This window comes from Branchiostoma lanceolatum, chromosome 1 (genome assembly GCF_035083965.1).
Source record: "Branchiostoma lanceolatum isolate klBraLanc5 chromosome 1, klBraLanc5.hap2, whole genome shotgun sequence".
In the NCBI taxonomy this organism is placed as follows: Eukaryota; Metazoa; Chordata; class Leptocardii; order Amphioxiformes; family Branchiostomatidae; genus Branchiostoma; species Branchiostoma lanceolatum.
In genome coordinates, this window is record NC_089722.1 from 18,970,066 (window position 1) to 18,983,195 (window position 13,130).

At 39.9% G+C, this 13,130-nt stretch overlaps 1 protein-coding gene across 1 annotated transcript; it reads left to right on the top strand.

Moving 5' to 3' along the window:
* Positions 1–129: 129 nt before the first annotated feature.
* On the top strand, positions 130–12,902 carry LOC136439418 (vacuolar protein sorting-associated protein 33A-like). The gene is made up of 16 exons (XM_066434861.1): positions 130–269; positions 473–538; positions 899–1,026; positions 1,528–1,612; positions 2,169–2,273; positions 3,125–3,241; positions 3,962–4,136; positions 4,919–5,115; positions 6,102–6,192; positions 7,850–7,924; positions 8,227–8,306; positions 8,707–8,793; positions 9,363–9,494; positions 9,879–10,047; positions 10,663–10,776; positions 11,678–12,902. Exons 1-16 carry the CDS (start codon positions 165–167, stop codon positions 11,809–11,811), a joined length of 1,860 nt encoding a protein of 619 aa, XP_066290958.1. The 5' UTR covers positions 130–164; the 3' UTR covers positions 11,812–12,902.
* The last annotated feature ends 228 nt before the right edge of the window (positions 12,903–13,130 follow it).

Consider the following 13,130-nt stretch of genomic DNA (forward strand, 5'->3'; position numbering starts at 1 on the left):
AAAAAAACCCGATCGTAACATCCTTAATTGTTATATCCTTTGAATGATAAAAATGAACTTGGAAGCTTGTCGCTCACAAAAGATGCCTGGTGTATAAAAGATCGGAACACCACTCCCCAATATCCCCACTATTGGATTGTCCCGTGTATGTCACATGAACCAAGATGGCGGCTTCCCATCTGAGCGGAGGCCGAGTCAACCTCGCCATTCTAAGAGAAGCTGCACGGAAAGAACTGCTCGAATGTCTGGACAAATGTGACGGAACAAAGGTAGGGCTCTTTTGCAGCTCCTGTGTGTTTTCCCCGTCTTTATTTTATCGCTGTGTCGACTTTTGTGTAACGAATGAATGTGGGGAGGGGGGCAAAATAATTTGTTGGTAGTCTCATGTTGTAAAAATAATACTACTAGTACCGTTATGTCTTACTTTAATTAGTAATACATTTTACTTCAATATTTGCCTGTTTCCCACTAGGCCGTTGTGTGGGATGAACAGCTGACTGGACCATTTGGGCTGATTGCTGAGTATTCACTGCTGAAGGTATACAATCATGATATGTAACATTAGTTACATATTTCAGACAGACTCGAGTGAAATATTTGCATATATATATATATATAGCCAAGTACTTAAGCCTACATAATTTGCTACCTTGTAGCTTGTTGAAGTCCATAGAAGAAATGTCATGTTGATATTATTATGCAGGAACAACAGCTTGGATATTGATATTATTCTAAATATTTGTAGGAGATTTTCCCAAGTGGCAGGTAATTATAACATTTCTGACAATAATTTCAATATTGCATCGCATTGAATAGCTAACAAAATAGCGTCATGCTTAATCCTCAGTCCGAGGTTTGACCGCCTTACCTTTACGTACAATTCTCCTCTCTTTCCTAGGAACATGAGGTCGACAAGATGTTCCAGTTGCGCCCCGGCCGCCTGCCCGCCGCAAACGTCAACAACATCGTCTTCCTGTGTCGGCCCAAACTGGCTCTCATGGAGATCGTCGCACAGAACATCCTCAAGTAAGGGCACGGTCGCTGTCGTTGTATGTTCGTTGTATGATCATTGTACAATGTATGATTGTCGTTTAATGGTTGTAACTTGTATGATTGTCGTATGAGCTATCTTGAGATAGTCTTGTATATGTCAGGAGTCTCTATTCTGACATATGTACATGTATATCAGACAAAGTTCAGCTGTCTTGTTACTGGAAAGGCTGGCTTAGATCCTTTTCAGAGGTTGATTCTGTCACAGCCTTTTTAAAAAATTGTACAGCATCAAAATTGTACGATGACCTACTGTATGAAAATTGCATAGAATTTGCTTAGTTTGTCTTATGTTATCAATGGAGTTATTTCATTATGCTAAAGAAATGTATTCTATTGGGCCCGGGTGTCAGACATTTAAAGTAGACATTTAGCTAGAGGTCGTGATGAAAATAAAATATAGATTGACCAGTGCCACATTACATGATGACCTATACGTAATTTTGCATAATTCTCCCTTTTTTCATATCTGCACAGAGAAGAGGAAACTGGAGGGTCTCGTAAGGAGTTTCACATCTTCTTTGTTCCCAGGAAGAGTTTGCTTTGTGAACAGAAACTTAAGGTACAGGTCTAGGGATTGCATTTCTTTGAAGTGACATATATATTGCAAATATTTGACATACATGCAGCCACTCTCTCATTATTAGTCTAACAGCTTATTAATGGCCATGCATTCATTGGTTGAAAGTTAGTTGTGGCGGACGGTCAGGATCAGGCTAGTATTGTTAGGGGTCCTAAAAAAAGGACCTTAACTAAAATATCCAATCTTGAAAAAAAGCTAAATGCAAAATAAAAATCATAACGTTAACATACGTATACTCTATTAAATTTTGATTTTTATCGTGTCTTCAGCTTCTGGGTAATATCTTTGGCTCTGATTGACAAGCATTTTCTGGTTCAAGATCGCTTTTCCATTTTTACATCTTTACTCGATGTGTGTACCAAACTACTATGAAGAGGGAGGCATCATGTTTAGGATTAGGCATTTTTTTATCTAACCATACCTACCTACCTAGTCCCTTGACCTCCGGGTCATTGGGGGGACAAGGTAGCAGTGAAGATGGAGATCTGTCTCCAGGCTCGTCTGTAACCATACCATGTTGTTCCTGTTCCACTAGGAGCTGGGTGTGTATGGCACCTTCAGCAATGTGGATGAGTACACCCTGGATCTCATCCCGTTTGACAGCGACTTACTCTCCATGGAGATAGATACTACCTTCAGGGTGAGTCGTCTGTTATAAACATCATTAAACCAATACCAATTCTTGAATAAAAAAACTCTTGAAATAGATGACAATCGTTGCATTGTTTGTTGTTTTTTGATCGATAGTTGTGTATGTGTTACACTTCTGTACATTTGGGACCACATAGTGATGTCATCTCCTGTGATTTGTACATATGTCAATATTTTGCGTTTGGGATGGCATCTCATTATGTATAAGCAGCAACACCTGTGCTGCATTATTATGTGAACCGGTCAGAATTGCCTTGAAGAAGGTGACAGATGGTCACCGAAACGTCGGTTGAATAAATCTCTTGGTTGTGTAAAAAATAGTTTTTTTATTCAGACTGAGTGACTTACCAACCTGATGAAACTATTCACGGAGTACCAATTCTTATTAAAAACAAGATAATCTATGTCAATCTTAGATGATTATGATTTACTCCTCTCCATTCCATATGACTGTTACCTAGGGCATGACATGATGTCCATGAAATATCATTTCTGATTCATTTATGTTTGCTTTTACTTATAATTTCACGTTTGAAGTGGGAAAGGAGATATTCAAGGTGTGTTAAGTTCGGGGTTGAATCAATTCTGCATGTCGCACAGTAGCAATACAAATGTACATCAGAAATATTTGTAGTGTCATGAATTTGTGGTGGAGAGTTACATCTGTTATTCATGATCTCCTTACTAGTAGTTTACTTGTCATGGGCTCCCTTGGCAATCAGCACTTTTCAGCTGTAAGAACCCATCTGTATCCAAGATCGATAAATAGATAAATGAGAAAAGTGATAATGTTTCTGTTGTCTAAAGACATGAAAATCTATGCCCCGCTCTATTTCCCAGGATTGTTACCTGGAGGATGACATGACGTCCATGTACTACGCTGCCAAGTCCCTGATGTCTGTCCAGGCTCTGTACGGCATCATTCCTACCATCTGTGGGAAGGGAGACTGTGCACGGGTAAGGACTCATTAAACACTACTTGCACCAAATTGTGCCAAATTGAGAAAGGCATTCGCAAAGTGGTGCAGACTGGTGCTAATCGGTGCCAATTTTTCGCCTCAAGTGGAGAATTTTTTTGCAATTCCCAAAAATGTGCAATTGGCAAAATGGTGCAAATGGGTGCAATGGCTGCATTTGCTGCAAAAATCCATTCATGAAAAAAAACTGAATGCAACAAGAAAAATCAGGCCATTTTTCTACAATGTCATTATTTTCTGGTTTATGTCTTTGGATCTACTGGACTAGATTATCTTTTGTCTTTAGAGTAAAATATGGAGCAACCTAGACTTTATAGATATTAACATTTGATTTAGCCTTTTAAGTTTTCACTTGCTTATATCTACATGTATACCTCAAAGTGGGGATTCCTCTGTTAGTTCAACTGGTAGCAGCCTCAGTTGAGCTCCTTGTTGCAATTAGTTGGTATCTGGTATAGACTGGCCGGTTCAATCCTGGGTCAGGACATCTTAGTTGGGGCTGCACCTGTCTTTGGAAGAGACGTAAAACGGAGGTCCTGTGTTCGAGGAGGTGCCTGGCTTGAGCACGTTAAAGGGGAAGGGCTTAGCACCCCCTTCCTGGAAAGATATACCTGCTGCCCTATGTGCCAGTAGGCACTACAATGGTGTGAATGAACAAACGTATATCGAAAAATGACCAATCAAATTGATGTTACTTCAGCACGTAGCAGACATGATGTTGAGGATGCGTCGTGAGCTGGCGGGAACCGAACCCCAGATCACGCCCCAGATCGACTGTCTGCTGCTGCTGGACCGGACCGTGGACCTCATGACCCCCCTCCCCACCCAGCTCACATACGAGGGACTCATCGATGAGATCTTCGGCATCAACAACAGTACGTCGAACCGAATAAGTTTTTTTTTTTCAAAGAGGATCCATGTCAATCTTAAATAGATGAGTTACTGACCTCTCCATTTCACAGGACTGTTACCTAGAGTATGACATGACGTCCATGAAGTAATATATGATTATTTATTAATGAAATTTGTTGCCAGTGTTGTCTATGAGATTTGACGGGTCACTAAGCAGTATGGGTAAGGTGTTGAAGCTCTGACTTTATTCACAACCACATAGTACATGTATTTAACAAGAGCCAACGTTGCGGTGACTGTTTGTCATCTTCTTCAGGGCAATTCTGACTGTTCCACTGTCAGTGTTCTCGCCAGGCCTTTTCAGCATAGGGGCCCCCGATGCTGTGATCTGGACCCCCGATGCTGTGATCTGGACCACGATGCTGTGTTTCAATGAGCATAGGGGTGTTTCTTTCTGGGAAGAACCTTCATAAGTCTTATAAAAAGTTCATATTTGGCTTTAGAATGGGGATGTGACAGAGGAAAAACTTCACAAAATTTATCCATGAAAATTCAGGTTAGTGAATTTCAAAATTTTGTGCGGGAAGATGCCAGACTCCTTATCATGTCTTTGGCACTCCGCGAGTGACTTACACCGCGCAAAGTTGGCCTTCTGTACGTGACCCCTATGCTGTGAAAAAATCCTGGTGAGAACATTGCACTGTGCATTGAAGGTAGTGTTAATGCTAACATGCAGAATTGCCCAGAAGAAGATGAGGTGGTGAAGTCTGCCATCTCTAATCACCATGATGATGTTTCCATGTAGCTTCAGTAAAGCTGCCTCCGGAGAAGTTTGCGTCCTCGAAGCAGCAGACAGGCGGACCCCAGGAGATGCCCACGGAGCCTAAGAAGCTGGTCCTGAACTCGGCGGAAGAGTTGTACGCCGAGGCGCGAGACAGGAACTTCCACGCCATCGGACCCTTACTCAGCAGGAAGGCCAAACTCATATCTGCCCAGTTTGAGGTCAGTTCATATCAAGACTTACACATGTAGACTTCTTGTTGTTTTCTACATATTTGTATTTTCAATGGTTTTCTTTAACATGAAACATGAATTGTTTTATATGCTCGTTTTTGCCTTGCAGTAATGTTTTGTTCATCATTATGTCTGCAAAACGTTTTTACGCATGTAACAGTAAATCTTGTCACACAATAGAGGAACACACTGTTCCCTTTATCTGCATGTTACCGGTAAACTGATTCATGATAAAAAAATATTCTGAACTTTAGACTAGAGTTGGTACTTTATACTGTGTAAGGGACTGATGGATTTGATTCATTGGGTTAGACCCTTAATTTCATTTAATTGTGTGGCAGGTTCTTCAATGGCACCCAGAGCATTTTATGAGGCTTGAAAACTGGAAATATTATAGTTGCTGTAATCTTATGAAATTGACATTTAATGCCCCTGTCTACTACATTTGTGTACGGATATCAAAGGTGCTCAAAAGCGGCACAAAAATACGCTACATGGTGATCTTTTAGTTTCACACGCCTAGTGTAAATAGACCGATACCATAGCCCCGCCCATCTCCGTCAAAACGTAGAAATGCAAAATAAAAACATAAAAATGCAAATTTTTGCCGGAAATGCAGCCACTCTCTCATTGGTCGAACCGCTAATTGTGATGGACAGTCAGGATCAATCTATTAGTGCTTGGATTTTCTATAATTTCTCACCACACGACATTGGATCTTTGCTTCTTGAATGTCTATGTGTAATAGTAATATTGAAACTTACTATATGCAGGAATGACTAGAAATTGGAGGGTTTTTATTCGAGTTTCAAGCCTCATAAAGTGCTCTGGGTGCCTTTAAAGTTTAATCAACATACTTAACATCTTTTTTAATGTTACAGTACAGTTTACTCTCAGTATACACAACACTATGATTATACTCAACATCTAATAGACATGTAAGTTTTCACAGTGATGTTTGATGTACATTGCAGGAGAGACACGGTGCCAAGACGGTTGGAGAAATAAAGCAGTTTGTGTCCAGACTTCCCCATATGCAGGCAGCAAAAATATCTCTTGCCAATCGTAAGTTTCAAAATCAGGAGACAAAAGTATCGGTTTTAAGAATTTTCTAACATAATTGTTATCTAATGATTATGGTCGCAGCTATAGTTCTTGGCAATTGTTTCAATATGAAAATGTAATCAGTACCAGGACTAAGTGGATGCTATTTACATTGTGCATGCCAATCTAGTTTCTGAACAAAAATAACTCCAGATTGGAATATCAACATGAAAACAGGGTCTGAGGGGAAAGTCTGTACTTTGATTCACACAGTTTCAGGGAGCGAACAGAGTCAGATGCAAGTTTTCCTCCCAGCCTTTTGACTCCCCACAATGTCCTCTCGCTAAAATTTTACAGTAGAAATTAGAAGTAGATTAGAAATATCTGAAATGAATTGTGGCCTCATGCATATGCTTGTGCCATTTACCAACATACTGCATATATATAGTAGTACAGTCAAACCTGTATTAGCGGTCACCTTTGCATAGCGGCCACCTGCCTATAGTGGTCACTTTTTGTCGGTCCCTTGGATTTTTCCCATTGACATAAGCATTAAGAATTAGGCTATAGCGGCCACCTGTCCAACGCGGTCGCGGCCAGACGATTTTCGGTCCCGCGAGTACAGTAACACTGCCGATAACGGTCACGGCGCGCCGGTAGAAGCCGCATCGCCACCGCGCGCCGGGTTCAAAATCTTCATTTTTTCACGCAGTTATCAAATTTATGCGGCCTCAACTGGATAGGATCATAATAAAGAAAACCAGAATGTTTTATCTTTGTTAGAAAATCCATGGTTTGACGCGAAGTCAAGTATAGTTTTCTTCACATGGCTTGCGTTTGTACATCGTGGTAAAATTGACAATTTCTGTGCATTTCGACTGGACAAATATTACGGCAGCCTTTTGGAAAATACAACCCACACATGTACCTGATGCGGTAAGTTCGTGAAATGTTTGAATGCCGGCCCAATTTCCGTTTTCACCGGGAATTCATTCAAATTGTGCTCAAAACGTGTTTCGCGCAATTTTCAAAATGGCGCTGATACAAACTGGATAGGTAGCAGCATAAAGGTCAACGGAAGACACCACTGTTACGGAGGTATAATATACTAAATTTATTTTGCTGCAAAGTATCACTGAAGATAATTACTAAACCAAAAGCTTCAAAATGAATGTGGATAATACTACTATGATGTAAAATTTGGGCTGTTGCAGTTTTCTGAAAAGACAAAAAGCCTTCAAAAGAGCGACCTTCTTCTGAGTACCCTATTGGCATAATGGTAGATGTTGATCATCACAAGCCACAACAAGAGACTGAGGAAAATTGTCGCCACGATTTTATGTTTGAAAACGGTCGAAAACGAACAGTAAGTGACAACTGAGCAACATGTATTTTGTTCTTAACTAACTAGGAGTAAAAGAACAACAATCGAACTTCTAAAATGTGCCTTACCTGTTTACATGTGTACTGTACGGTGAATAAATGTATCTCAGTGCAGTGGGTACTGAAAATATGTCACTCGTGGTCAATTAATCGACATTTTCTCCATAGCGGCCACCTGTTCTTAGCGGCCAGTTTTGGCCAGTCCCTTGAGTGACCGCTATAGACAGGTTTGACTGTAGTAGTAAAGTAGTAGTATGTAACCTAATGGTGTTATACAATATACCGTCTTTCCCAGACACAACAATAGCAGAAATGATCAAGGAAGTCACAGATTCAGACCATTTCATGGAATCTCTCACAGTGCAACAAGGTGAGTTTCATACAAATGTTCATATCTGTAGTATGCGAAAATAATAGCTAAATGAAAAGGTGTCATGCTTTGTCCTCAGTCTGAGGTTTGACTGCTTTACCTTTTAGTATGGAGCCACACATAAGACACATATACACACCTACTGAATAACTTTAAGTAGAAGTGCTGTGTACCATTACAGTAACTGCAAAACTGATTTAGGTACAAGTCCAAAATACAGGAATATCAATGTACAGGGAAACTGTATCTGAATAGATTTACACTCAAGGATACAACAAATTGAATGTCATTTTTTTCTCCAGAGTTTTTGAATGGCATTGACACTGACAAGGTGAACCCTTACATTGAGGACTGCATAGCAAGAAAAGAACCAATCATCAAGGTAAAGCTTTGCCTTTATGAAGAAAGAAATATCCTCAGCGTAAGAAAGAATTGTTCTTTTCTGTATAAAGATAATTGTCTTGACTTGGTAATAAGGAATCTCACTTCTCTGTTATCACTCAAATCCGATGCAGCAAGCAATGAAATATGTTTGCACATTCTTCTGTCACAAAATATTTTACGCAAGTTATGTTTGACAGCAAAGGCCTTGCAACCAAAATATTTTCTTTAGGTTGGTAGAAAATAGGATATTGGAGGGTTTTTTTACACAACCTGCTGTCGTTTTGGTGTGTCTCATGCACCTTCCACAGAGCTTCTGACTGTAGTACTGCTTCTCACCGCTATAAGTAGCCAAAGTATATGGCAAGTTGCAAGATGCTAACCTGTGTCTGTGTTGACAGATTCTGCGGCTGGTGTGTATCCAGTCGGTAGCTAACAACGGTCTGAAACAGAAGACTCTGGACTATTACAAGAGGGAGATCCTACAGGTAAGGTTACATGTTACAGTAGTGAAGTAGATCACTTGACATGTGCAATCAAGGCAACAGAATGGCAAAGTGAACCTGTTTATGATGACAAATCACTACCACACTACATTCGTCTTGAATGAAATATGTTTTCCTTTTCAACAGACACTTTAACATGGAAAGCTTTGGTATTATTCTTGATTCTTTATTGATAAAATGTCACAGGAAACATTTAAGACTAGAGCAATAAAGTAGATACAGATTTTGGGAATTCAGTAAAAGATATTAGATTTACAGTAAGCTAGACTGGATGTTTTTCTGTTTCAGACTTATGGCTATGAGCACCTGATCATCCTGAATAACCTGGAGAGAGCCTAACCAATATATGAATAAAAAAATATTTTAGGCAAGTTTTGTTCCTGAGACTTACGGATATATGGCACTCCAATCGGGATCTCTACCGGTAGAATGGATGATTTTGCCAGTTTGCAATCCCTACTCTGACATACGAATTTAAAGAGGGTTAAGCTCAAAAGCTTAATAAGTTAAACTTTACCGCAAGCTAGACTGGATGTTTTTTTCTGTTTCAGACTTACGGCTATGAGCACCTGATCACCCTAAATAACCTGGAGAGAGCTGGGCTGCTGACCATACAGAAACAGAGGACGTACCCAACCTCACGGAAAACACTCCGACTCATGGTCGACGATGTCAGTGAACAGGTGAGTACTTCTTTGAACATTTTGGACTGGATACCCGTTGAGAAAGATGATGAACAAGAAGCCTTATATCTTAGCTGTTTGCTAGGTAGGGATGTCCTTCGGATAGGACGTTAAATGGAGGTCCCATGTTTGAGGAGAGTCACACCTTGAACACATGAAAGATCCCACCACACTTGTCAGAAAGAGTAGGGTCCATGTTTTCTTCATCATTGAAGGATATACCTTTAAGCTTGTAGTTATAACTTATAGCCAAATATTTCAATCTTATTTCTTTCTTAAATTTTGTTTCAGAATGATATTGACTGTCCTACTAGCCAGTTCTATATCTGATAACATCTGCATAGTTTAATATCTCTGATATTGTCTTGTTTGTTTGTGTTTCAGAACCCAAATGACATCTCCTATGTGTTCAGTGGTTACGCCCCTCTAAGTGTCCGACTGGCACAGTTTTTAGCCAGGCCCGGCTGGAGAAGTATAGAAGAGGTGTTGAAGATCTTGCCAGGACCAACCTTCGAGGAAGCACAGCGGATACCAGTCGGACTCAGGAAGAAACGTACGTCTTGTAATCTCATCTATCCCCTAGTCTAACTATTTGACCGGTGGGACACCACAAGAGAAACCAGTTTTCTCCACCAGTCACGGTTTTCTGGTTTTCCGTCTGTGTCATACCTGAGTGTCCGTTCTCCTACATTATCCTCCCATCTTTTCTGTTTCCTACCCCTCTTTCTCCCTCTCTGGTTCCTTGCGTGATGGTTTTGGTTAGTGCCAAGTGTAATGGGACATGAGTACAATGAACGATGAATAGTGTTTATGGTACTTATTGCAAAGAGCTATGGGAACTGTTCCTGGTATATTGAACCTGTCAATACTGCTGTACATAGTGCCTGTCTTCTCTGTCATGACTAGTTGAACATCTGTTCATTGAGTTTAATTAATCTAAACTGGTTTGAGATCAATAATTATTTCATTTTTTATATTTCATAGGCGACTGGTGCTACCTTTAGTCCTAGTTATCTGTTCATTACTGCATATCTCATTCATTCATTGCGCCACTGATCAAGATTATTGATCGACTAGTTGGTTGGTTGATTGGTTAATTTATTGATTGACTGATTGATTGTCTGATTGATCGATTGATTGATTGATTGATTGGTTGATTTCCCATCAGGCACCTCAGTGGAAGGTGGCAGTGAGAGTCCGAAGGTGACTCTGGTGTACTTCCTGGGAGGAGTGACGTACGCAGAGATCGCAGCGCTCAGATTTCTATCCCAACAGGAGGACAGTAAGTACTAGACTAATATTTTCACCTCATATGTAGAGTAACACAGCAATATAATACAGTCAAGTGACCACCTCTACATAAGGACCACCTGGCCAATGTGACTACTTTTGGGTGGTCTCTAACTTTTCCTGTTGACACAAACATTAAGAATCTTGTCCGTAGTGACTACCTGTCTACATAGACTCAATTTTATTAGTCCCCCGAGTGGCCTTCTTTGGAAGGTTTGACTATAATGCGAAATGGTACCGGTAAATACATGTGAATGATGATGATGATTAACTGTGTTCTGCAGCTCACAACAGGTAGTTGTGGAAACAACCTCTGGCTGCATTCAGTCTTTCATTATTATACATGTGAATAGAATCCATGATATAGTCGTACATCCATTTGTGTCAAAGTTGTTATCATCTTGTTGTTTATTATATTACTGCGTTATTTTAACTTAGCAAGAAAGTTCATCTGTGTTGGTAAAAGTTGGTAAAAGTTTGTTTTTTCTCTCTTCATTGGTTTTCCAAAGTAAATTACAAATTAAAATACAGAATATGGACATACATGGGTCACAACAAAAACCAAATAAAAACCAGGACAATGTCTACAGGTGCAGTACACATACACTTACTGATACAAGTTATTTTAATGTCGTTTCTCATTTTCTTCACCAGACTTGCCATGATGTATGAAAACATAAGTAGATTCTAAAACAGTCACTTATTTTCATGGCAAATCCTCATGAATGGAAAGTGGATAGCAAAGGACACTGGTAATTAGTTGTAAAACAAAAAAGACCCATGGAGGCCCTAAGAAAGTACCCATATTAATCTAAAGCCTGACAATAGGATTATGTCAGCTTAAACTGTTTGTCAACATTGGACTTACATGTACAATCCCTTACTTTTCCCAGGTTTGTCAGATTACATCATAGCGACAACAAAGATCATCAACGGCCACACCTGGTTAGAGGGTCTGATGGACACCCTTTGTCCTGCTCCATTCCCGGACACATCAACGTCGTCCAAATCTAAGGGCAGGAGATAGTTCTGCCAGCTTTCCAATGTTATACATCAGAAACTCTAGATCTGAATTTGAGAGCAAGAGATAGTTCTGCCAAATTTTCAACCGTATACAGTTGGGGTGGATACCGGTTCGGCTTAATAAGGTCCAAGTCCAAGTGTAGGCCCAGACCAATATCAAGCATAGAGAATTCATACTGACATGCACAACTATAAAAGTTCGTGGGGAGAAGACTTTCAAGATAAACCAGTGTTTGATATTTGAATATTGCACTTGTTTTAAATGCCTTTTTTTGTCAGAGGGGAGACTCAAAACACTTTTTATCAAACAAAATAGAGAAATATATTTGTACTTTGTTCAGTTTTTTTTGGACTCAGGTTTTTGGCTTTAGGTTTTTTGGACTCGGTTCTTGGATGTTATGAAGGTCCGAATCAGGTCCAGCGAACCGGTATCCACCCCTAGTATACACCAGTGACAGCAAGAGGTTGTGTAACACAGGCTACATCTTTGTAGTATCATAGCATTGCTGTCAACTGTTGATTGCACAGGAAGGAAAAGGACATTTTTAAAGGCTAATTTCATTGTTCGACTCCGAGATTAATCTTCAAATGTGAAAGACCCACAGTACTTGAGAGGCATAATCTATAGAACAAGTGAAATTTGCCAGAACACAGTCATGTATCTGCTTGGATTTGATGGTTAAAATGATTGCTCCAGAAGCTATTAGATATATGCACATTTCCAGTAAGGGTGTGGTCATATTCAACACTGGCCATAGTACAAATTTGATGTAGAATTTCAAACAGGCTGTGACAGAACTTACTGCCAGGAAGGATCAAAGGTAGCATTTTACACATTACTGACTTTATCCATGAGTGGCCATGAGTGTGATTGTTTGATGATCGTACAACCAATGTGGCCGGGCCCTTCGTTGTAAATGCATAGCTGTTATATATGATTGTAAAGCATGAGTTTCATGTTAAATTCGATGTCTCTGTAAACAGGGTAAGCCCTTTGTAATAGCCTCAGGCTAGTTGGGCAGCCATGGCTGTAATCATAAAATACTGCAGCAAAACGAACTATTAGACATTAAACAAGTCTTATAAGAATGAAAATCTCTTGAAATGTCTGAAATAGAACATATTATAGCCTTATAGCTTATATTTGGATTTGTTTAGATACCAGGGACAGGTCATGTTGTGTGAGAATGGTGTTCAGTACCAGGGACAGGTCTTGTTTGTGTGTGGATGGTGTTCAGTTCCAGGGACAGGTCATGTTTGTGTGTGGATGGTGTTCAGGGACAGGTCATGTTTGTGTGTGGATGGTGTTCAGTACCAGGGACA